At 36.0% G+C, this 23,875-nt stretch overlaps 1 protein-coding gene across 30 annotated transcripts in view; it reads left to right on the forward strand.

Moving 5' to 3' along the window:
- Positions 1–23,875, forward strand: part of SOX6 (SRY-box transcription factor 6) — a 677,134-nt gene that overhangs the window by 286,451 nt on the left and 366,808 nt on the right. For all 30 annotated transcript variants that reach the window (XM_043902204.1, XM_043902115.1, XM_043902289.1 and 27 more), the window contains one exon: positions 2,771–3,011. In XM_043902204.1, the coding sequence (XP_043758139.1) occupies positions 2,775–3,011 (237 nt within the window). In that variant the 5' untranslated portion in view covers positions 2,771–2,774. The remainder of the gene's footprint in view (positions 1–2,770; positions 3,012–23,875) is intronic.

A 23,875-nucleotide genomic window follows, 5' to 3' on the forward strand; every position in this document is an offset into this window, starting at 1 on the left:
AAGCCTTTCCTCACTAATTGTATTCAGCGTGTAATTTCTAAACTTCCCTCTGAATTTTGATTTTCAATTAACACTCCCCATTTGAAGATAATTTTCTATTTAATGTAATTGCAGGAAATAATTTATTGGCTGATTAAGACTGAGGGCCCAGCCTTCCTTAAGAAAACACTCTAACAAACCAGCCTTTAAACTCAACCCATGGCTTTGGACAGATTTCGTCTATTTTTACAGCTGCATGGTTGTGTTTAATTAGGATTGGGCACTATTGTTCATTGGTGCAGTTTATAGTTGAAATTATTCTTAAGAGACTTTTCATTTTGGGTTTTGTGTTGTGATTAATTTATACTAAACCAACAATCACAGATATTGCTATTGGAAGGAGCCAAGTCACTTTATAATAAGAGGATGTTTATTGGGGAACTAAAGTCACTCTGAGTTTTGGATTATGACTTTCAATTGTATTTAGCTGTTTTAAAAAGCAGCAGTAAATTCATTCTTTTGTCTTTAATGTGAATGATTACATTATTGGTACTGTTATTATCTGAACTATGAAAACACTCTTGTTAATGGCAAGCTCTTGATAAACTTGCAGAACAGTTATAATTTTCCTGGTTTTACTATAGTGATTATGAGGCTAGTGAAATAAGTTCTAGATGATTCCTGTATACCAAGAAACATCCTGCAGTATCATTTTCTATAAGTTTATATACATTTCTCCATTTGTGAGTATTGAAAGAAATTAGTCAAGGATAGTCTTAACTAATTCTTTGATATAGTACTCTTTAGAACATTTCATTTTTTTCTCCTCAAAGAAAACATAGATATACTTCTGTACTTTCTTTTCTCCATATTATTTTTTAGTATCAATTCTAATAGATTATTTTTTTACCATTTATAGAATGATTAATAAAGTAGGTATCAGCATTTTAATGTATTTCAAAGCACTTCAAAAGCCTGTAATACTTTTATTTAGAACTGTGCATAATTAGATTAGCTGATCTTATATTAATTTTTTTCACTGTAGGATACTAAATCTGAGCCCCCTCATTAATTGTGAGAAATTTAGCATTAGCTGTTAAATCCTATGTGAAACATGGGCTGCTACATAAAAACTACTGTTTAAATTGGAATTAACTTAATTATTTTTCTTTGCACTTGATATTTCCTTCACTGCAATATTCATGAAAGCATGTGACAGATTTGTAAATTTAACTGTTAATCTCAGATTTCTAGACCCTTTAATCAGTATTTATTTGTCTGTAGAAACAGTACTAGCAAGTTAATGATTTGCTAATTTGAAAAATGCTCATGTGGTTTCCTATGTTAACTGATTTGTGCATTTTTTAAAAAATGGTATGAAATCAATTAATGTTAAAGAGCAATTAAGGTGGAGATTTTATTCCTTTCATTACACAGCAATTTTAGAGCTAAATAAGCTATAAAACAAAAACATCGTAAAGTTTTAGAAAAATGTTCAGTTGCCTCTTCTTTTAAGTTATAAACTTTTAGTGACTTTATTTCTAGGCATAATAGCTGAGACAATCATCTTGATAAAGAAATATTTTAAAAGATTTGAAATTCTGTTTAATAATCACGACTTGTTATTGTATATGAAAGTACAGAAAGGAGACCTTGTGCTGACTGTAGTCGATGTTTACTTGTAGATACATAGAGAATGTTCAGTAATTGTTTTTGGAGTTTTGAAAATAGTATGCGTAGTAGGCACTTTACTGGGCTTCCCAGATGGTGCTAGTGGTAAAGAACACCATCTGCCAATGCAGGAGATGCCTGAGACAAGGGTTTGGTCCCTGAGTAGAGAAGATCCTCCGGAGGAGGACATGGCAATCCACTCTAGTATTCTTGCGTGGAGAGGACAGAGGAGCCTGGTGGGCTACAATCTGTGGGGTTGCAAAGAGTCAGACATGACTGAAACGACTTAGCATGCAAGCACTCAGGCATTTTACTATGCTCATAGTAAATGCTTTGAATCTTATATATGCTTTCTAATATAAAACAGAGGCATAGTTATTTCATGTACTCAATTAAGATGTCACAAAATTTCCTTAAGACTAATCTAGCACCATCAGCCACTCAATCCATATATCACTTAAAAGTTTAGTTATAGCAGTTGAGACACCCTGAAGGTCTTTACAAAAAGATCAGATTGGCACTAGTCAGTGTTAGACCTAGTACTCATTAACATAAGGTGTAAGCTAAAGATGTCTGGACCAAGTTTGTTTAGGATTTCCATCATAGATTACTTACTCTCCTGGTTATATTTTCTTACATAGACTTCCTTTGTTTCTGTGTAAAGCATAAGAGAAATTTGGATGCTTGTAAATTCATCCTCCCAACTGGTTCATCTGCTGTTTATCTTTTCATTCTTTTTTTCATTTTTTCTATTCTTTTTTTTTTTTTTTGCTAGCCATCAACTGAATTACTCTTAATAATCTAGTTGGGAGAACTGAGAGGAAAAATGCACACATACATATAGTATACATTATGAAAACTCATTCCATAATAATTTCATTTGTGGATTGGTAAAGAAAAAAATGTACAGCAATTACTGGGAAGTTTGCTGAGTTAAAAGCGAAGAGGAAAGTGGAACAGATAAGCTAAGAATTCTTTTTCAGTGATTTAGATTAGATCATAAATATTTCTGAAGTTAGAGAACTTTCCTTTTTTTCTGAATTAGTCAAATATAAGTGATGGTTTATTCTTTTGTCATTGACAGTCCTTTTAAAACTCCATGCTGTTCCTTGTTTTGTAGAAGAATGTCTTCCAAGCAAGCCACCTCTCCATTTGCCTGTACAGCTGATGGAGAGGAAGCAATGACCCAAGATTTGACCTCAAGGGAAAAGGAAGAGGGCAGTGATCAACATGTGGCCTCCCATCTGCCTCTGCACCCCATAATGCACAACAAACCTCACTCTGAGGAGCTACCAACACTTGTCAATACCATTCAACAGGATGCTGACTGGGACAGTGTTCTGTCGTCTCAGCAAAGAATGGTGAGCTTTTAAAATCTGGCCACTGTCCCTAAATGTGTCTGTTATTATGGGCTCATTACAAATATGTGTTTTAGAGAAAGCTCAAAATCTGTAGCATTAGAGTTATTTGTGTTCAGGCCCTGGTGGCTCAGATGGTAAAGAATCCACCTGCAGTGTGGGAGACCTGGGTTTGATTCCTGGATTGGGAAGATCCCCTGGATGAGGGCATGGCAACCCACTCCAGTATTCTTGCCTGGAGAATCCCCATGGAAAGAGAAGCCTGGTGGGCTACAGTCCAGGGGGTCACAAAGAGTCGGACATGACTGAGTGACTAACCACAGCACAGCACATGAAAACAGCCGCCATGTCTATTATTAATATACTACTAGTTAGTGGGAAAAATTGAAAAATGATTTGTGGTTTAGTTTTTGTCCATTATTATGTCGACTTGCCAAAAGGGATTTAGTTTAATTTTGAGGAATATTTGGTTATCTTATTCTCTGTTCTCTGTGTTTAAGATAGTGAACTTAATAATAACACAAAATAGGTATGATCCAATAAAGTGTGCTGTGTATTAATATGGAAAAATTATAATAAGCAAACATATCTATGTGAATGAGGTCATAGAGTGAATACAGCTTCAGCAAGGAAATGCAAGTATTTATCATTTTTAACAGTCATTCTTGATTAATAATAAAGCTTTTCTCACTTAGATGCCTACATATTAATTTCAAAAGGACATGCAAAGTTCCTGAGTATCATTCAGTCAGACTGCAGGAGCTTGCCCTAAAGGTAGAAACAGCATCAAATACATGCAATGTGTTAGCCTACTTTCTTATGTTAAGTTCTACCTGTAACCTTTAAAACAGGCACCATAATAAGTGACATTACTTATCTAGTTTAAAGCAAAAGTATTCAATTTTTTTAGCATTTATAACTGACTGAAATCTTAACATATTTTATTAGATTAGGGATTTTAAACCCTGTTTTACATGTCTTAACTCTTGGTTAAATTAATGAAAAATATTTTAAGTGGGAAATGAAGGAAAGTTTTATCCCTTAATAAAAAATTTTAAAATGCAATGTTTAAAAATGCCTTTAATAACATATTTAAAAATTCTTGCTCTATTGTCTCAAAACTAGTTCAAAGACTTAATTTCATAATTTATGGAGGCAGACATTTTTCTTTTTCAGATGATTTCTCAGTCACAGTTAGTACTCTGAAGCAGTAGGTGAGAAATAGAGAATTGGACTAGACTAACATGAGTTTGAGTAAACTCCGGGAGTTGGTGATGGACAGGGAGGCCTGGCGTGCTGCTATCCATGGGGTCGCGAAGAGTCGGACACGACTGAGCGACTGAACTGAGCTGAGCTGTTCTAGACCAACTTTAGATTCAAAGGGGATCATCATTATCCAATTAGACCCACTGGAAGATTTATTTTCCTTGCATAGGGTAAAGAAAAGATATGGTTGGAAAGATTGTTTGGGACCAGTTATCCAACAAGATCTTATATTAATAGATAACTTTATGGAAGTGAGATTTGATTCTAAGCAGAATAGGAAGCCCTTGAAGTGTTTAAGAACTTCAAAAAGAGAATTTCTGACTGTACTATGAATAGATGGGAGGGAGACAGAGTGAAAGGAGGAAGATCTGCTGGAAAGCTATTTGAGAAATCCAGGTAGAGATGATGGTGGCTTGGATTAGTGTGGAGGCAGATCAGATAAAGAGAAGGGATGGGTTCAAGATATATTTTAGCTTTTATGCCAGATATACTTATGGACAAATCAAAATAACTACACTGGAAAATACAGGTTGAGGCAGAAATAATACAGTTCAGATTTTACTTCTTTAGAGCACTCTTTACATTTTTCTTAGTAAAATTTTTTGTATATTAGCAAGTGCAAAATTGATTTGGTGAGTTAGTCTCAAAGTTTTATGATCTAATATTTTGTCAGAAAATAGATATTAATAATTTGATTACCAAATTTATGTTAAGTGGGATTTATGGTAGCATAAGCTAGTTTAAATATACAAATATGTTATATTAGCATAAAAGAAATCATATTTGCTGGAAATGTTTTCAAACTTTCATTCTCTTCTGATATCAATCATTACTTTCCACTGGAGCCTTTGTGTATTCTGAATGTCTGGAAGCCAAAATATTTTGTTTTAGCTCCCACTCTATGGTGTTTCCCAGCTGTGTACTTATATGGTATAATAAAAGCATTTAACAATTGGGAAATAGCAGCTGCATTTGGAAATTCCCTTTTGTGCTCCCTTTTCATTTGATAGATTCAGTAATGTATAACAAGTGTAACATCAGACCTGTAATGACTTATATCCCAAGGATCATATCACTGACCAAGTTTTCTCAACCAAGCAAAGGAAAACAATAGAAGGATTTTAGGTTTCTGGACAGTCTTGCAAACCTATATATAGAGAATGTGGGGTAGGGTAACTGTGGTTAGAGTAAAATTTAATAAACACTTTGCCTCATTCTACATTCAAGTAAATTAAATCCAGAGTAGTTGTTATGCAGTTAAGTGAAACTTGTAATTCTCTTCAGTGGATCGTATTTGTTATACATTGTAATTGAACCTAGTAAAACCAGCATGGAGCAACAGGAAACAGCAGAGTGTCTGGAGTGGAATGGGCGAGGGAGAGAATGGTATGATATCAAATCTAGGAGGCAGGAAGATGGCCAGTACTATGGGGTATCATAGGCTACAGTGAGGTGTTTGGTTTACTTTACGTGAAGGAGGAAGCCACTGGAAGATTTTAAGTAGGACACTGCCATGATTTGATTTATTATATTTTGAAAAGATCATATTAGCTGCTGTGTACAGAATGGATTGCAAGAGATGACACCAGAAACAAGGGCACTTATTAAGAAAACTGTTGCAGTAGTGCAGGTGAGAGTTTGATGATGAGTGAAGGAGGGGGCAGTTAGGGAGGTCCTTCTTTGAAGAGTTCCACAGAGTCTGAAGATGACAAGATTCACACAGAGGGTGAGTAGAATATTTTATGTAATATACACTTAGGTAGAAATTTAGTCAATAATATTTTATAACACAAAGTAAAGTTGGTGAGACCCAGGGTGTGGGGAAGGGTTAGGCAATGCTCCTGCACCAAGAGTGTTCCTTGTGAGGACAGAAGCTTTTTGCCTAACAAGGAGCTGTTTACAAACTTCTGGGGTAGGTTATGGGAATGTGGTCTAGATACCAACATTATCTCTTATAAGGTCCCCAAAGTGACAGGATTGTAAGTGGGACCTCCTGCATGCATGTGTACCTGTACACTTGGATGCATTCTCATGTTGTATAGCTTAAGACAAATGGGATTATATGCATTTGGCTTTTAATTACTAGTCTAATTAGGTAGAAATAGTCATACTGGACCCTCAGGTCCAGATATCAGAATTCCTTATTTTTGAGACCTACTTAAATTCCTGAAAGTTTTATTTCCTAGATAAGTTTTAAAAGTAATTTTCCACTATAAATAAAAGATGTCAATAAATCCTTAGTTGCAATTTAAAGAAAATAATAGGCATATTGAGATATTTAATAAATAACTGTTGGGAAGAATACTTCCCTGCTTGCAAACAATTTCTCCTCTCTGTCTTTCTTGCTTTCAGTTCAGTGAAGTTGCTAATCAACTCTGAAGTATTCTATATAGTTCATTTTGAGTCATAAAAATTCTGGTGTGGATTTTGTACCTTTTCTAGAATGGAGCTGTTGCCATTACATGATAACATAGTCTAGGAACTTTGAGTGAGGATTTAATCCTTTCCAGTCATGCTTTATATTGTGACAGACTTTTAGACTTTTAGAAGGTTTCTAATTTTGTTAACCTTTTAAAAGATTTTTAAAACTTGAATTGTCATGCTTTTGGTAAGATTTAGTAACTTAAGGTAGTAGGTAGCACTCAAAATTTATTTCCTCACTTTTATTGAGACTATGAAACTGTATTAGCACACAGTATTGTCCATCTTTAAATGCATCTCAGAAACATAATGACCGAAATTTACTTACAGTTTGGACCAAAAAATAAAGCTATATTTTATGTCATGGTGTGAATAGTGAAATAGACAACTAATGCTGTCTAGATCAATGTGTTAACATTGATCACCTTTATGTATGCACACCTTGTTTAAATACACTGTTTCATTCCTGCTATTAAAATATTGTAAAGTAATTAGCCTCCAACTAATAAAAATAAATGGAAAACAAATAAAATAAAAGGGGCCACCGTCCCTCTTTTTCACTTCAAAAAAAACTATATATATATATATATATTTAATACCATAAAGCAATTATCCTTCTTTTAAAAAATAAATAAATTTTTTAAAGTATATTAAAAAAAAACTTTCCTAAAGTGATTCATTTAAACAAGATGATTATCAATACATCTTTCTAAATATACTTTTTGGGAAAGTTTTCTTACTTAGCTATTATCAAAATCTTTATCAAAAGTAGAAACATTGACATGCTCTGGAATAGCTGGCTTTTCCCCCCTTGGGCAAGAAGGGAATCAGGTATGCATGCTGATTAACACACTCCAGTCATTAACGTGTGATTATGTGGGCTGCATATTGAGCACCTGCCAAAATATAAAAACCCAGTACTTTGCTACATCTGTGTTTTGGATTTCTTTTGTATTTTGATAGTTCAAGGAAAATCAGACCCTGGTATATTTTTTTTTCAGTATAATAAAATTGTGTGTATATAATGTTTTCAAGGAGTTGAGATATGCTATGTTTATTTTTATGTTAATCTTTGAGACTGTATAAGATCCAGTGACGGGTTTGCAGAGCTCTGACTGTAACATGAATCTCTTAATGAACTCCATCATCAACATTCACTTACAATTTGCAGCATTCCTTCATGTTCATAAGGCTTATATTTTCTGGGATTCAGCCAATATTCCTCAAATTTGCTTTATTTTTGTGTCATCCCTTTATGTGTCATAAATATTTTGTTTTCATTTCTTTCACCAATATGCTGTAGGTGTACACCTCATAGTGATGTTAGTGCTGCTTCTTTGGTTTGATTTTTTCCTATCCATTATCCATTAGCAAATATTCCTTCATGACCAGAGTGTAGCTTAGGCCTTATAGCATTTCCAGACACTTAGGAAAAGTCACTTTTGGATAATTATTTAAAATCTAATTGATTACTAATAGAAAATCTGCTATAATCTAGTCTAACAGAAGAGCTTGATTGAACAGGCCTATTCTCCTCAGGTTTTATTTTCTTGATGGGTTTAAATAACATTCGAATATAGCAGAAGATTTAAAAAGTAAGCTTCTTGTTAAAACTGGTCAGTATTTATCATTGGAAGCTGATCTTAGGACACCGGTAATTTTCTGACTAAAGCAGAACTTCACAAACACATTTCAGTCCATAGGTGATTCTGATTAATGCACATTTTCTTGTGCAGAATTCCTTCTTGCCCAGTGACGACTTGGATACATCACTGTAATGAAATACCATAACTTGAATAATGAAATCTGCACACTTCTATAATACTTCTAAGCAGAATGGCATGGAAAGAAATATACCTGTGTATGTATAGCATGCAGTTAACTATTTACATGACCAATTTGAACTTTTTCAAGATTAGAATGAGATATGAATCTTAAAGTCCTTCTAGATCAGCATGAATAAGATGGTTGTGAATATTATGGCATTTTGTTTTGGGAGGAGAAAGCTGGGGTTGTGTTTGCACTCTTCCAGATCAACCTTCTTAGTTTAATTTGAAGAGGGTTACTTGCCATAAAGTCAACTTAACATGGCAAATTCTGGTACCACTATTTATTTGGAGATGAGATTATAAGGGCTCTCTTTGATTACTGAGTCAATCCACCTACACTAAGCAGGAAAGACCCTACTTTGTTCCTTCCATGAACGTATCTAATCTTTTTGGAACACATCTAATGAATATGCCTTAATTACCTTCATATGTAAATTATCCCACTGTTTGTCCTCTGCAGTAAGAACTTTTCCTTGCTTTCCAAGAGAAATGTAACTTTTTAAAAGACGAACAACTTCAAGCTATTATTTCTTTTGTTAGTGTAGATTTCAATGTGATGACATATTTATTTTTTATAATATTAACCTTTTAAGTATTATTTTGGCATTGCAATAGTTCCATGATCTCTAGGCATTATTTTTCTAAGTGATGCAAATTAAGTTCAATAGTAATATCTCTGTGTAAACCACATCTTCAAATCCGAAGTATGAATTACAGATTTTTGCCGATAAAAGTTGTAAAATCAGGTGAAAATTAGAAATGAATATTTATGTATGTCATCTATCTTCTTTATATTTCACTAGTGCCCTAGAAAATGGGAAACCCTATTTAATAAAATGAATAGAAATTATTTTGTAAACTTTTGCTTTGATTATAATTTAATCAAATTTGTGTGTTTTTTTTTTAATCTAATTTTTACTGCCAGTGTCCTGAGAATACCTAGAATACAATAGTTTCAAGTTCATCAAACTTTTGGGAGCAAATGTGCTCTCAGTCAAGCATAGATAGTTTATGGTGGTACACACGTTAGTCGCTTAGTCATGTCCAGCTCTTTGCGACCCCAAGGAGTGTAGCCTGCCAGGTAGGTGCCTGGAGTTCTACAGGGAAGAATAGAAGAGTTTAGTTTACCTTGAAACACAAAGAATTAGGACTTCTTTGTTTTTTTGAAATTTGTGTTATTTAGGAATTATTTGGTTCATTCTAGTGGTTAGTTAGTAGTTTCTCCTCTGTTCATGGAACTCTCCAGGCGAGAATACTGGAATAGATAGCCATTCCCTTCTCTAGGGGATCTTCTTTGACTCAGGGATCGAACCTGGGTCTACTGCATTGCAGGAGGATTCTTTACCATCTGAGACACCAGGGAAGCCCAACTGTGGGCCAGCCAGAATTAAACTAAAGTTATTCATGAACAGATTGAGAAAACTTTTGCTCTTAAATTCAGAGTTAATATCTGGTCTTCAGCTGTACTAATTTTTTTGTACCTGGTGTGCTCCTACCAAACACCTTTCTTGTTTTTTGTTGTTACACTGATATATTTTATATGTGAAGTTGATTAAAGATGATTATATATTTTGCTTTCTGAAATTGATAGTAAAATTGGAGTTTAGATCTCCTTTCGGCTACTTTCTTGGGTCCATGAGGAATGACACTGCAGGGTAAGGAATGAATCTGAATCTGAGTTTTTGGATTTGGGGAAATTAACAGAGAACAATAAAAATTTACACCCCTCTCTTACTCAGAGAGAAAGGATGGGCTTTATGATCATAACTGAGCCATCAATTCAAGGTTGTGTGTTGTTTTTAGGTAGAGCAATCACAAGCTCCAGACGGTGGGGATAGCAGATTAGACTTTTACTTGCTGCTTTGTAGTAAATTAGCAATAGTTTTGTGCATAGTTTTCCTTTTTCTAGAAATGTAAATACAGATAGATAGATGTTTTTATAAGCAATGTAGGCACTGAAAAATCATTTCTGATTTCTTTACTCACTTTATCTGTTAAAACTTTTATCAGAGAGCTAGAGATAAAAAACAATTTCTAGATTACAGAGTCTTGTTATGCCATTATATATATTTCCTTAACGTATTAGAAGGAAATTAAAGTTTTTGTGGTAATTCTCAAAATTGGGGATTTCATTTGGGCAAGATCCTAGGGAAGAGAAGAAGAGATTGTTGAGTTCAGAGTGGCTGAGAGGGCTCAGCGTGTAATGACGTAAAGAGCAGTCTGCTCTCTAGTTTCTCTTCCTTAGGCAAAGTAGGCCATGAAAGGACTTCAGTGTTAATAAGAGTGTAATCTCTCTTAAGGAACAAGTGGATTTGACCAGTGTTGACTGGGCTCTCTAACGTTGAGATTTGTGAGGAATGAAGAGCACACTCTGGGCTATTTCTTTTTTTGTGTATGACCCCAGCCTCATCATTTTTAAATAGGTAACTAAGACATAGGTAGTTATTATATTGATAATTGTTTCTGGAGGCTTAATTATTACTCATTTTCCTAGTGGATCCCAACTTCCTTACTTTTTCCCTAAAAGTTTTATATTTTATTTTATATTTTTGCTGAAACTACTCTAATACTCTTGAATGATTGTTAAATCCCCCTTTCTTATAATGGCCCCAGTTTCTGTCATGAATTAGAGACAGGTTTCCAAGAAGCTGGAGTAAACAACATTTCAAAAGATTATTTGTGCCTTTCTCTAAGCACTCGTCTTCTCTGCCACTGTGAGCAGGGATACTGATGGCTGCTCACTGATCATAGTAGTGGTTGATGAAATCATCTTCAGAATATAAAAGTGCGAGGTAAAGCAGCAAGTGCTGGTGTAGAAGCTGCAGCAAGTTATACAGAACATCTAGCTAAGATAATAATTAAAAGTAACTACACTAAACAACAGATTTTCAATGTAGATGAAACAGCCTTATTTTGGAAGAAGACACCATCTAGGTCTTTCATAACTAAAGACGAGAAATCAGTGAATGCCTGACTTCAGAACTTCAAAGATAGGGCTGATGCAGCCAGCAAATTGAAGTTGAAGCCAGTGCTCATTTACCATTCTGAAAATAATAGGGCCCTTAAGAATTATGCTAAATCTATTCTGCCTGTACTCTGTAAGTGGAACAACAAAGCCTGGGTGCCCCTATACCTGTTATAACATGGTCTACTGAATATTTTAAGCCTATTGTTGAGACCTACTGCTCAGAATAACAGATTCCTTTCAAAATATCACTGCTCATTGACAATGTATCTAGTCATTTTAGAATCCTAATGAAGATGTAGAATGAGATTAATGTTGTCTTCATGCCTGCTAACACAACATTCATTCTGCAGTCCATGGATCAAGGAGTAATTTCAGCTTTAAAGTTATTATTTAGGAAATACATTTCATAGGGTTGTGGCTGCTATAGATAGTGATTCCTCTATGAATCTGGGCAAAGTAAATTGAAAACCTTCTGGAAATGATTTACCATTCTATTTATTTAATTTTTTATTAGTTGGAGGCTAATTACTTCACAACATTTCAGTGGGTTTTGTCATACATTGATATGAATCAGCCATAGATTTACACGTATTCCCCATCCCAATCCCCCCTCCCACCTCCCTCTCCACCCGATTCCTCTGGGTCTTCCCAGTGCACCAGGCCCGAGCACTTGTCTCATGCATCCCACCTGGGCTGGGGATCTGTTTCACCATAGATAGTATACATGCTGTTCTTTTGAAATATCCCACCCTCACATTCTCCCACAGAGTTCAATAGTCTGTTCTGTATTTCTGTGTCTCTTTTTCTGTTTTGCATATAGGGTTATCGTTACTATCTTTCTAAATTCCATATATATGCGTTAGTATGCTGTAATGTTCTTTATCTTTCTGGCTTACTTCACTCTGTATAAGGGGCTCCAGTTTCATCCATCTCATTAGGACTGGTTCAAATGAATTCTTTTTAATGGCTGAGTAATATTCCATGGTGTATATGTACCACAGCTTCCTTATCCATTCATCTGCTGATGGGTATCTAGGTTGCTTCCATGTCCTGGCTATTATAAACAGTGCTGCAATGAACATTGGGGTGCACGTGTCTCTTTCAGATCTGGTTTCCTCAGTGTGTATGCCCAGAAGTGGGATTGCTGGGTCATATGGCAGTTCTATTTCCAGTTTTTTAAGGATTTACCATTCTAGATGCCAGTAAGAACATGCATGATTCATGGGAAGAGGTCAAAATATCATTAATAGGAGTTTGGAATAAATTTATGAACCCTCCTGGGTAACTTTGAGGAGCTCAAGACTTCAGTGGAGAAGTTAACTGTGGATGTGGTAGAAATAGCAATAGAACTAGAATTAGAAGTGGAGCCTAAAGATATGACTGAATTGCTGCTATCTCATGATAAAACTTGGAGAAGGCAATGGCAACCCACTCCAGTGTTCTTGCCTGGAGAATCCCAGGGATAGCAGAGTCTGGTGGGCTGCCATCTATGGGGTCGCACAGAGTCGGACACGACTGAAGCGACTTAGCAGCAGCAGCAGCAGCAGCATGATAAAACTAATGAATGAGGAGTTGCTACTTATGGGTGAGCAAGGTATATGGTTTCTTGAGATAGAATCTACTCCTGGTGATGATAACTGTGAAGACTGTTAAAATGACAACCAAGGCTTGAGAATATTACTAAACTTAGTTGATAAAATAGCATCAGACTTTAAGAGGATTGACTCCAATTTTGAAAGAAGTTCTGCTGTGGGTAAAATGTTATCAAAGAGCATTGCATGCTACAGAGAAATCACTCATGAAAGGACGAGTCAATTAATGTGGTAAACTTCATAGCTGCCTTGTTTTAAGAAATCACCATAGCTACCCCAACCTTTATCAACTACCACCATGGTCATTCAGCATCCATCAACACTGAGGCAAGACTCTCCACTAGCCAGAAGGTTATGACTTGCTGAAAGCCAGATGATGGTTAGCATTTTTCAGCAATAAAATATTTTTGATTGAGGTATGTACATTTATTTAGATATAATGCTATTGTACACTTAATAGACTATACTGTAGTGTAAATAACTTTTAAAGAACAATTTGTATGACTTGCTTTATTGTGATTTTCACCTTACTATGGTGATCTGGAGCTAAACTCATGCTATCTCCAAAGTATGCCTTTATTGTTAAAACCCAAAGCAATCTACAGATTCAGCACAATCCCTATCAAAATTCTAATAGCATGTTTCACAGAATTAGAGAAAACAATTCTAAAATTTGTATGGAACCACAAAAGATTCCAAATAGCCAGTCTCATGATGGGTGGAGCTGTGCTCCTGTCTTACTGGTTACTTGGCCTGAGGTGTCCAGCAGTAGAGTTTATAGACAGTTAGGTGGAGCTGGGTCTTGGTGCTGTGATGAGGCCCTCTAGGAAATCTCACACTGGTTAATATCCCCTGGCACCTGAAGTTCTCTGTTAGTCCAGCAGCTTGGACTCTATGCTGCTACCACAGGACCTCAGGCCTGACCTCTGGCCTGGTTGCATAGGAATTTCTCCCATCCTCTTAGGTGTCTGAGGTCCCCCTCCAGTGCCTAGTAGGTGCCCTACTTATGAGGAGGTGCGAACTCCATGTCCTCCTACTCTGCCACTTGACTCTATCCCCACCAAACAATCTTGAGAAAACAGAACAAAGCTGGAGATACCACATGCCCTGATTTCAAATTATACTTTAACGCTACAGTAATCAAAACAGTATAGTACTGATACAAAAAAGATAGATCAATGGAGCAGAATTGAGAACTCAGAAATAAATCCACACATATAAGGACAATTAATTTATGACATAGGAATGAAGAACATACAATGGATAAAGACTTGTTTTTTCAATAAATGGAGTTGGAAAAGATGGACACCTACATGCAAAAGAATGAAACTAAGCCACTTCCTACCCTAACACAAAAATTAACTGAAAAAGCATGAAAGTCTTGACTGTAAAACCTTAAACCATAAAGTCTCTAGAAGAAAACATAGGTGATAACCTCATTGACATCAGTCTTAGTGATGTTTTTGTGGATCTGACTTCAAAGGCAGGGGAAACAAAAACACAAACAAATGGAACTACATCAAACTACAAAGCTTCTAGACAGTAAAGGAAACCACCATCAAAATGAAAAAGCAACCTACTGAATGGGAGAAGATATTTGCAAATCATACTGCTGATAATGATAAGGGGTTAATATATCCAAAGTATTGGATATATATATATACACACACACACACATTTTATATATATATATAAAACTCATACAAACATCCCAATCAAAAAATGGGCAGAGGATTTGAATAAATATTTTTTCCAAAGAAGATTATGCAGCTGGTCAACAGGGACATGAAAAGATATTCAACATCACTAATTATTTTTTTAAAATTTTTATTAGAGTATAGTTGATTTACAATGTGTTGCTTTCTGTTGTCCAGCTAAGTGAATCAGTTATACATACACATATAGCCACTCTTTTCTCGCATACAGGTAGAGGTATACAGTGTATTAAGTGGACTTCTGTGTTATACAGCAGGTCCTTATTAATTATGTGTTTTTTGTATAGTAGTAAGTTTATGTCAGTCCCAATCTCCCAACTTATCCCTTCTGTTCTTTCTCTCCTGGTAACCATCAGATTGATTTTTACATCTGTACCTCTATTTCTATTTTGTACAACTTTTTAAAGATTCCATGTATTAGCAACATCATGTAATTCTCCTCTGTCTAGCTTACTTCAGTCAGTATGACAGTCTCTTGGTCCATCCATGTTGCTGCAAATGGCATTCTTTCATTTTTTATGGCTGAGTAATATTCCATTGTATATATGTACAAACAGAAAAACAGAACAGATCAATGGCTATTAGAGGGGAAATAAGTTGAGGGGGTGGGTGAAATGGATGAAGCAAGTTAACTTTATGGTGATGGATGGTAATTAGACTTGTGATTTTCACTCTGTAGTATAAACAAATGTTGAATTATAATGCTATACACCTGAAACATTAAAAAAAATGTTTATATAGCATACACACTGAGGAAACCAGATCTGAAAGAGACACGTACACCCCAATGTTCATCGCAGCACTGTTTATAATAGCCAGGACATGGAAGCAACCTAGATGCCCATCAGCAGACAAATGGATAAGAAAGCTGTGGTACATATACACAATGGAATATTACTCAGCCATTAAAAAGAATACATTTGAATCAGTTCAAATGAGGTGGATAAAACTGGAGCCCATTATACAGAGTGAAGTAAGCCAGAAAGATAAACACCAATACAGTATACTAACGCATATATATGGAATTTAGAAAGATGGTAACCATAACCCTATATGCAAGACAGAAAAAGAGACACAGATATATAGAACAAACTTTTGAACTCTATGGGAGAAGGCGAGGGTGGGATGATCTGAGAGAACAGCATTGAAACATGTATATTATCAAGTGTGAAACAGATCACCACTCCAGGTTGGATGCATGAGACAAATGCTCGGGGCTGGTGCACTGGGATGACCCAGAGGGATGGAATGGGGAGGGAGGTGGGAGGGGGGTTCAGGATGGGGAACACATGTAAATCCATGGCTGATTCATGTCACTGTATGGCAAAAACCACTACAATATTGTAAAGTAATTAGCCTCCAACTAATAAAAATAATTGGGGGAAAAAAATATAAAATGAGAAGTAAAGAGGAATCACAACCGAAAAAAAAAATTACCTTTTATTTTATAAAACAAACAAACAAAAAAGTTTATATAATCTAATCTAATATAAATTATATTATATAATTTATAATATACAAATTATTATTATATCTAATATAATATAAATAAATCTAATATAACTAGTTATTAAATGAAAAGAAAGGGGGATTTTGTTCTAGAGTAAAAGAAACTTAAGAGTATAGTCAAATATAAACCATAAACTTTGATGGAATCAGTTTTGAAAAAAATATTTGGGGACAGTTGTGGAAAGTTTAATATGAGTTGTGTATTAGATGTCTTAAATGAAGTATTATTAATTTTCTTGGGTATGATACTCATATTGTGGTTATGTGGGAGAACATCCTTATTTTCTGCAGATACTTCCTAAGGTATTTAGGGGTAAGATGGCAGTGATGTCAATAATATATTCTAAAATGTTCCAGCAATATAATTAGAAAGATAAATACATATATATAACAATATGACAAAATATTGATAATTGTCAATCAATCCAGCTGCTCATTATAATAATATTCATTATCTTAGTCTTTCTAGTTTTTTGAGTGTTTAACAATTTTTTCCTAATAATATTTAAAATGCCCAAGTGATAAAAAATGAAAAATTTGAACTATAATCACCAAGCCTCTTGCTACTTCTTACTTTCTTGTTTTCAAGGTTTAAATTGTTTTAGCAAATTCAGTATAAACTGGTAGTGTTGTTTAGGTTGAATATCATATGGTAGTTCAAATAGTAGTGAATTTACAGGTGAAAATAACTGGCTGGATTTGCTAGGCACGTGAATCAGCTGAATTTGTTAGAATATTGCTTCATCTGCTGGGGAATTCACTTATTAGGCCTGTCTGCCTTAAAGCTCTTCTTACTGTTCTATTACCAAAAAGTTAAAAGTATTCTCATCTCTGAGGCTGTCTGTCCTATAGCATTCGATCTTTAAAGTTTGATATCTCTAAGGCTGTGATAGTGTGCCTTAGTTCTTTGTTGTTTATACAATACTGAGTATATTCAGTTCAGGGCACTATTCTTTAAAAAAGAGGGAGAAAGAAAGTGGAACATACTCAGGGGAAAATAAACAGGATAGCTGAACTGTGTTTTTCTTATGAGAAAGAAATTAAGGAAACATATTTTACCTAGAAAAACAGATATTTTACCTAGAAAAATGGTGCTATAATAGTTGTACGTAGCACTTTTGAATATTTCCATGGAATGAAAGGAGTACTATAGGCTGAAAGAATAGGATTCATATTCCTATAAATCAGAATATTGGAGAACCCTCCAAACATGAAATGGACTACATTGGAGGTGCTAAATCTTAGTATTAGTTCAAGGAGAGAACAAAAAGTCGCTTCTCATGGGTATTGTGGCAGCCACCATCACTAATATCACCACTTTTACCACCTCCACCACTATCATCATCATCTGATGAACACTTATGAGTCTAAGTATTTTATTTTTATTAATTTATTTAATTTTCATAACAGCCTTCCGATTTAGGTTCTGTGCCGCTATTATTTTCAAAGTCATCTTACACATGAGGAAGTAAGGCACAGAGAGGTTAATGAACTCTGAGGCTATATGAGAGGTGGATGGAAAACTGGAATTTAACCAGAAAATCTGGCTCAGGGAGGCTGTGCTTTGTTCACTATTATACTATCATGTCTTGCACAAGGGAATCAATACTAGATGTCATTGAGCAATTGGATTTTTAAGGACTTTTGAATCTTGAGATTTTGATTCTATGTTCTGATAGTGTATAGATGATGCTAAACTTTTCCTTGTGCTTCCCTTGAAAAATTTGAGGACTTTAATTTTTTTCTGTATTTATTCTGTATTATTTAAATGCATTTATTAAATATCATGGAATGAGACTATTTATACAACTTTTGGTAATTTTTTCTTTGAATCAAAATAGCACTTTAAAAACAATAGCTTTTTCTTATATGACTTCAGGAATCATGACACTTCAGCAAATACTGGTAACAAATCTTCATGCATGAATAAATTTATTATTGTTATTTAATATTATAGTAATAGTATAGAATAACAAACTTGAGAATGCTATGTAAATCTCATATATTACACCAAATATCAGTTTTAATAAAAAAAAGAATATGCTTTTTTTAAATGTTAGAGTCAGTGATAAATTTGTCAGGAATAATCTGTTGGGAAGAACCCTGGAGAAGGAAATGACAAATGATTCCAGTATTCATGCCTGAAAAACCCCATGGATAGAGGAGCCTGGCAGGCTACGATCCATGGGGTTGCAAAGAATCGGACACAACTTAACAAGTGAACAACAACAACAATGACTGGAACCACATTTAGTATTTTCGTTTAGGTAATCTTCTTTAAAGGGTTTCCCTGGTAGCTCAGCTACTCCTGCCTGCAATGCAGGAGTCCCTGGTTCGATTCCTGGGTTGGGAAGCTCCCCTGGAGAAGGGAACAGTTATCCACTTCAGTATTCGGGCCTGGAGAAGTCCATAAACCAGCGCTTTTCCTTAAAATATGTCACAGAGAAAACATACTTTTTCCTCTGAGAAAGAACCTATAAAAGTTAGCAGTTTAGTTTTCAGCATGTTAAAAAGGTTAGATATATTTTGCTAGCAAGGAGTTATTGAACATAGATTAGGTAAAGCTTTTATTGTCAGTTACCCAATAACACTATGGTAGAATACCTCTTACGCAGCACAGTTGACAGGTATTTTTTGGTTCATCAGAAAAATGTTGTTTAGAGTGAGGAATCAGAAGAAAGCAGTACATATATAGTAGATGGTAATATAACAATTCAGTTCAGTTCAGTTCAGTCACTCAGTTGTGTCCGACTCTTTGCTTCTCCATGGACTGCAGCACGCCAGGCTTCCCTGTCCGTCACCAACTCCCAGGGCCTACTCAAACTCATGTCCATCACGTCAGTGATGCCATCCAACCATCTCATCCTCTGTCGTCCCTTCTCCTCCTGCCTTCAATCTTTCCCAGCATAAGGGTCTTTTCTAATGAGTTGGATCTTCACATCAGGTGGCCAAGTATTGGAGTTTCAGCTTCAGCACCAGTCCTTCCAATGAACACTCAGGACTGATCTCCTTTAGGATGGACTGGTTGGATCTCCTTGCAGTCCAAGGCACTCTCAAGAGTCTTCTCTAACACCACAGTTCAAAAGCATCAGTTTTTCAGCGTTCAGCTTTCTTTACAGGCTAACTCTCACATCCATACATTACTACTGGAAAAACCATAGCTTTGACTAGATGGACCTTTGTTGGTAAAGTCATGTCTCTGCTTTTTAATAAGCTGTTTAGGTTGGTCGTAGCTTGGTCATACATAAATTACATATATGTATACTTGCATGTACTATATATATTTTATATGTATGTAATTTGTGTACTATAACTTAAAAAGTTATTTGGAACTTAAAATATACAAGTGCAGTACATACCAAAGAAGGTGGAGTCCTCTCTCCTGGCAGAGAAGATTGATCACTGACATGGTTGAGTTGCCAGTACATGGTGATTTAAAACAAATAGAAGCAACTTTTGGTTGGTTTTGTTATCATTTTTAATTTCTTTGCAGACACTGCATCCCTTTAATTCCTTTTAGTCAAAGACTACCAAGAACATACCCATGGTTGAACAAATTGGGTTTATTACTGATTACAGTAGGGAGCATTCACACCATAGAAAACGATGGAGTGTCTTGGTAAGAGAATATTCAAAATAACTTTTTTATGATTTAGACTTTAAGTGTTTTGGGGTAGGGTCTAAGGAAAAAGAGCTTCGCTATAGACCAGAGTAATAGGACAAATTTGTGATTGTATATCTCATTAAATCTTATTATAGGGAGGTCAGACAAGAATAAGAATAAAGTTGTAACAGGAGAGGCAATATAACTAAAATAGAAGACAAAACAAGACAAAAACAACAACATGCAAGGCAATAAGAATAAACAAACTTAATTCAGCCTTGTTACTAGGTGGAGGAAAGGATAAAAGATAATATTCTGTCTCTACAGTTTCATTGGCAGCAGGTAGGGAAGTTGATCATGTTGCTGCTTTAGAGAAGCGGTTTCCCATTCGTTTCTCCCAACTGCAGTCACTTCCACCTGTGTGTGGGTTCCAATTCTATTATGTGGGGCAAGATTGCACTTCTGTCCTATGGTCTATGCCTGTATTTTTTTAATTTTTTTTAAATTGGAGTATAGTTGCTTTACAATGCTGGGTTAGTTTCTGCTGTGCAGCGAAGTGGAACGGTTATACATATATCCTGTCTTTTCTGGATTTCCTTCCCATTTATGTCACCACAGAGCATTGAGCAGAGTTCCGTGTGCTATACACTAGGTTCTCATTAGTTTTCTGTTTTATACGTAGTAGTGTATGTGTGTCAATCAGCCTGTCTTAATTTCCAACATCTTATTTGACTTTTGCAACCCCAGTTCACGTCTCTCATCTGCAATTCTTGGTTAAGGTGCAGTTGGAAACCCAGCTAAATTAGAGCTGTAGTATACTGTAGCTGACTGATAAAGGTCAGTTTTCACTCCAGTCCAAAAGAAAAGCAATGCCAAAGAATGTTCAAACTACCATACAGTTGCACTCATTTCACGTGCTAGCAAGGTAATACTCAAAATCCTTCAAGCTAGGCTTCAACAGGACATCGACCGAGAAGTTCCAGATGTACAAGCTGGATTTAGAAAAGGCAGAGGAACCAGAGATCAAATTGCCAACATCTGTTGGATCATAGAAAAAGCAAGGGAGTCCCCGCCCCCCCAAAAAAAAACATCTACTTCTGCTTCACTGACTATGCTAAGGCCTTTGTCTAAGATGGGAATACCAGATCACCTCACCTGTCTTCTGAGAAACCTGTATGCAGGTCAAGATGCGACAGTTAGAACCGGACATGGAACAACAGACTGGTTCAAAATTGGGAAAGGAGTATGTCAAAGCTGTGTATTGTCATCCTCTTTATTTAACTTATATGCAGAGTACATCATGTGAAATGCCGGGTTGAATGACTCACAAGCTGGAATCAAGATTGCTGGGGGAAATATCAACAACTTCAGATATGCAGATGATACCACTCTAATGGCAGAAAGTGAAGCGGAACTAAAGAGCCTCTTGATAAGAGTGAAACAGGAGAATGAAAAACCTGGCTTGAAACTCAACATTTGAAAAGTTAAGATCATGCCTGCAGGTCCCATCACTTCATGGCAAATAGATGGGAAAAAAGTGGAAACAGTGACAGATTTTATTTTCTTGGGCTCTGCGGAAGGTGACTGCAGCCATGAAATTAAAAGACGCTTGCTTCTTGGAAGACAAGCTATGACAAACCTAGACAGCATGTTAAAAAGCAGAGACATGACTTTGCCAACTAAGGTCCGTATATAGTCAAAGCTATGGTTTTTCCAGTAGTCATGTATGGATATGAAAATTGGACCATAAAGAAGGCTGAGCACTGAAGAATTGGTGCTATCAAACTGTGGTGCTGGAAAAGACTCTTGAGAGTCCCTTGGACAGCAAGGATATCAAACCAGTCAACCCTAAGGAAATCAACCCTGACTATTCATTGGAAGAACTGATGCTGAAGCTAAAGCTCCAGTTCTTTGATCACCTGGTGCAAGAGTTGACTCATTGGAAAAGACTGTGATGCTGGCTAAGATTGGAGGTAAGAGGAGAAAGGGGATCGCAGAGGATGAAATGATTGGATGGCATGTCTGACTCAATGGACATGAGTTTGAGCAAACTCCAGGGGATAGTGAAGGACAGGGAAGTCTGGCTTACTTCGGCTCATGGGGTCGCTAAGAATGGGACATGGCTTAACTAGTGAACAACAAAAAATACTGTAGCTGGGACTTCCCCAATAGCTCAGCAGTAAAGAACATGTCTGCAATGCAGGAGATGCAGGAGCCATGTGTTCAGTCCCAGGGTCAGGAAGATCCCCTGGATGAGGGCATGGCAACCTACTCCAGTATTCTTGCCTGGAAAATCCCACAGACAGAGGAGCCTGGCAAGCTACAGTCCATGGAGTCACAAACAGTCCAACATGACTGAAGTGACTCCGCACATGCACACACATACAGTAGCTGCTCCTGGACGGAGTGGAGATAATCCACATGCAGTTAGGCTTAGTGGGAATTGATCTCTAGACAAATCTAATTACAAATGTTGAGGTTATTTGAGCTTTGTGAGGGGCCAGATCTTAGTGGAATTACTTAGGGATGACTTCATAAAGAAGGTGATGAGGGTGGGATGTTTCAAAAGAACAGCATGTATACTATCTATGGTGAAACAGATCACCAGCCCAGGTGGGATGCATGAGACAAGTGCTCGGGCCTGGTGCACTGGGAAGACCCAGAGGAGTCGGGTGAAGAGGGAGGTGGGAGGGGGGATCGGGATGGGGAATAAGTGTAAATCTATGGCTGATTCATATCAATGTATGACAAAACCCACTGAAATGTTGTGAAGTAATTAGCCTCCAACTAATAAAAAAATTAAAAAAAAAAAAAAAAAATTTAAAGAAGGTGATTTTGAGCATTCATATTAAAGAGAGTAACATAGTTCAGTATTTATTATTCCACTTAGTTGAATGAACATAAATAAAAACCTAAAACTGGTGCCAGTGATTATCATGACTATTTTCAGAATTAAAAATTGAAACCAGAGATAGTTGATCAAAGGACATTTTAATAATAAGAGTAGGTATCATTTACTGAGTACTTAGATGATAGATACTTCCCTAAGTGCTTTTTTTATTATTCATTTCTCTTATCAGCTATTTGAGGATATTATAATAACTCCATTCTATGAAAAGGCATAGTCTAACTTCCATCCTCTTGACTGTGGATCAGCCATGGTGACTTACTGTTGAATAGATTGCACTGACAGTTATAGGGCATGAGACTTCACAAACTAGGTTAGAAACAGTGATATAATTTTATTCTGGCTCTTTTGGGGACATATACGTTTGGAGGCCTGAACTACCATGTGAGAAGTCCAGCTATTCTGCGGCCAATATGCTGAAGAGAAAAGGTCATGTGGAGAGATCACATAGAGGAAGATGTCCAAGGAACTCCAGCTTCCAACCCTGAGCTCTTGAAGTGTTCACTCTATGAATGCAGAAGCCTTTGAGCTTACAGTCTTAGCTACTAACTTAATGTCAGCCTCATGAGAGACCTGGAGACGGAGCCTCCCAGCCCAGATCCTCCTGAGTTCCTGACCCATAGAAATCATTCAAGATGGTAAATCATTGTTATTGTTTTAAGCATGAAGTTTTAGGATCATTATTATACAATAGATAACTAAGGTAGGGTATCTTGGAAATTTTGGAATTTGGGTTAATGACTGAAATTCCTGTCTCAAAAGTATGTAAAGCTCATGTCTGAAAATGTAAGCCAAGAGAAGATTTAGAAGGTAGGTGTTACTGAAGTTGTGGCATCTTTTACTGTTGAGAGTGATTTTAGTATAGTTCTGTGGAATGGAAAATCACTGAATTGGGTGTCAGAAAACCTACATTTAGAATTCAGCTCTGCCAGTCCTACCTGTGTGACATGGGAAAAACCACATAACCTTCTGACTGTTACTTTTCTTCATGCTAAAAACAAAGATGTAGAACTTCAGTACACAGTTCTTGGCAACACATTTTTAGAATAACACCT

The sequence above is a fragment of the Cervus elaphus genome, chromosome 1 (assembly GCF_910594005.1).
Source record: "Cervus elaphus chromosome 1, mCerEla1.1, whole genome shotgun sequence".
NCBI lineage: Eukaryota > Metazoa > Chordata > Mammalia > Artiodactyla > Cervidae > Cervus > Cervus elaphus.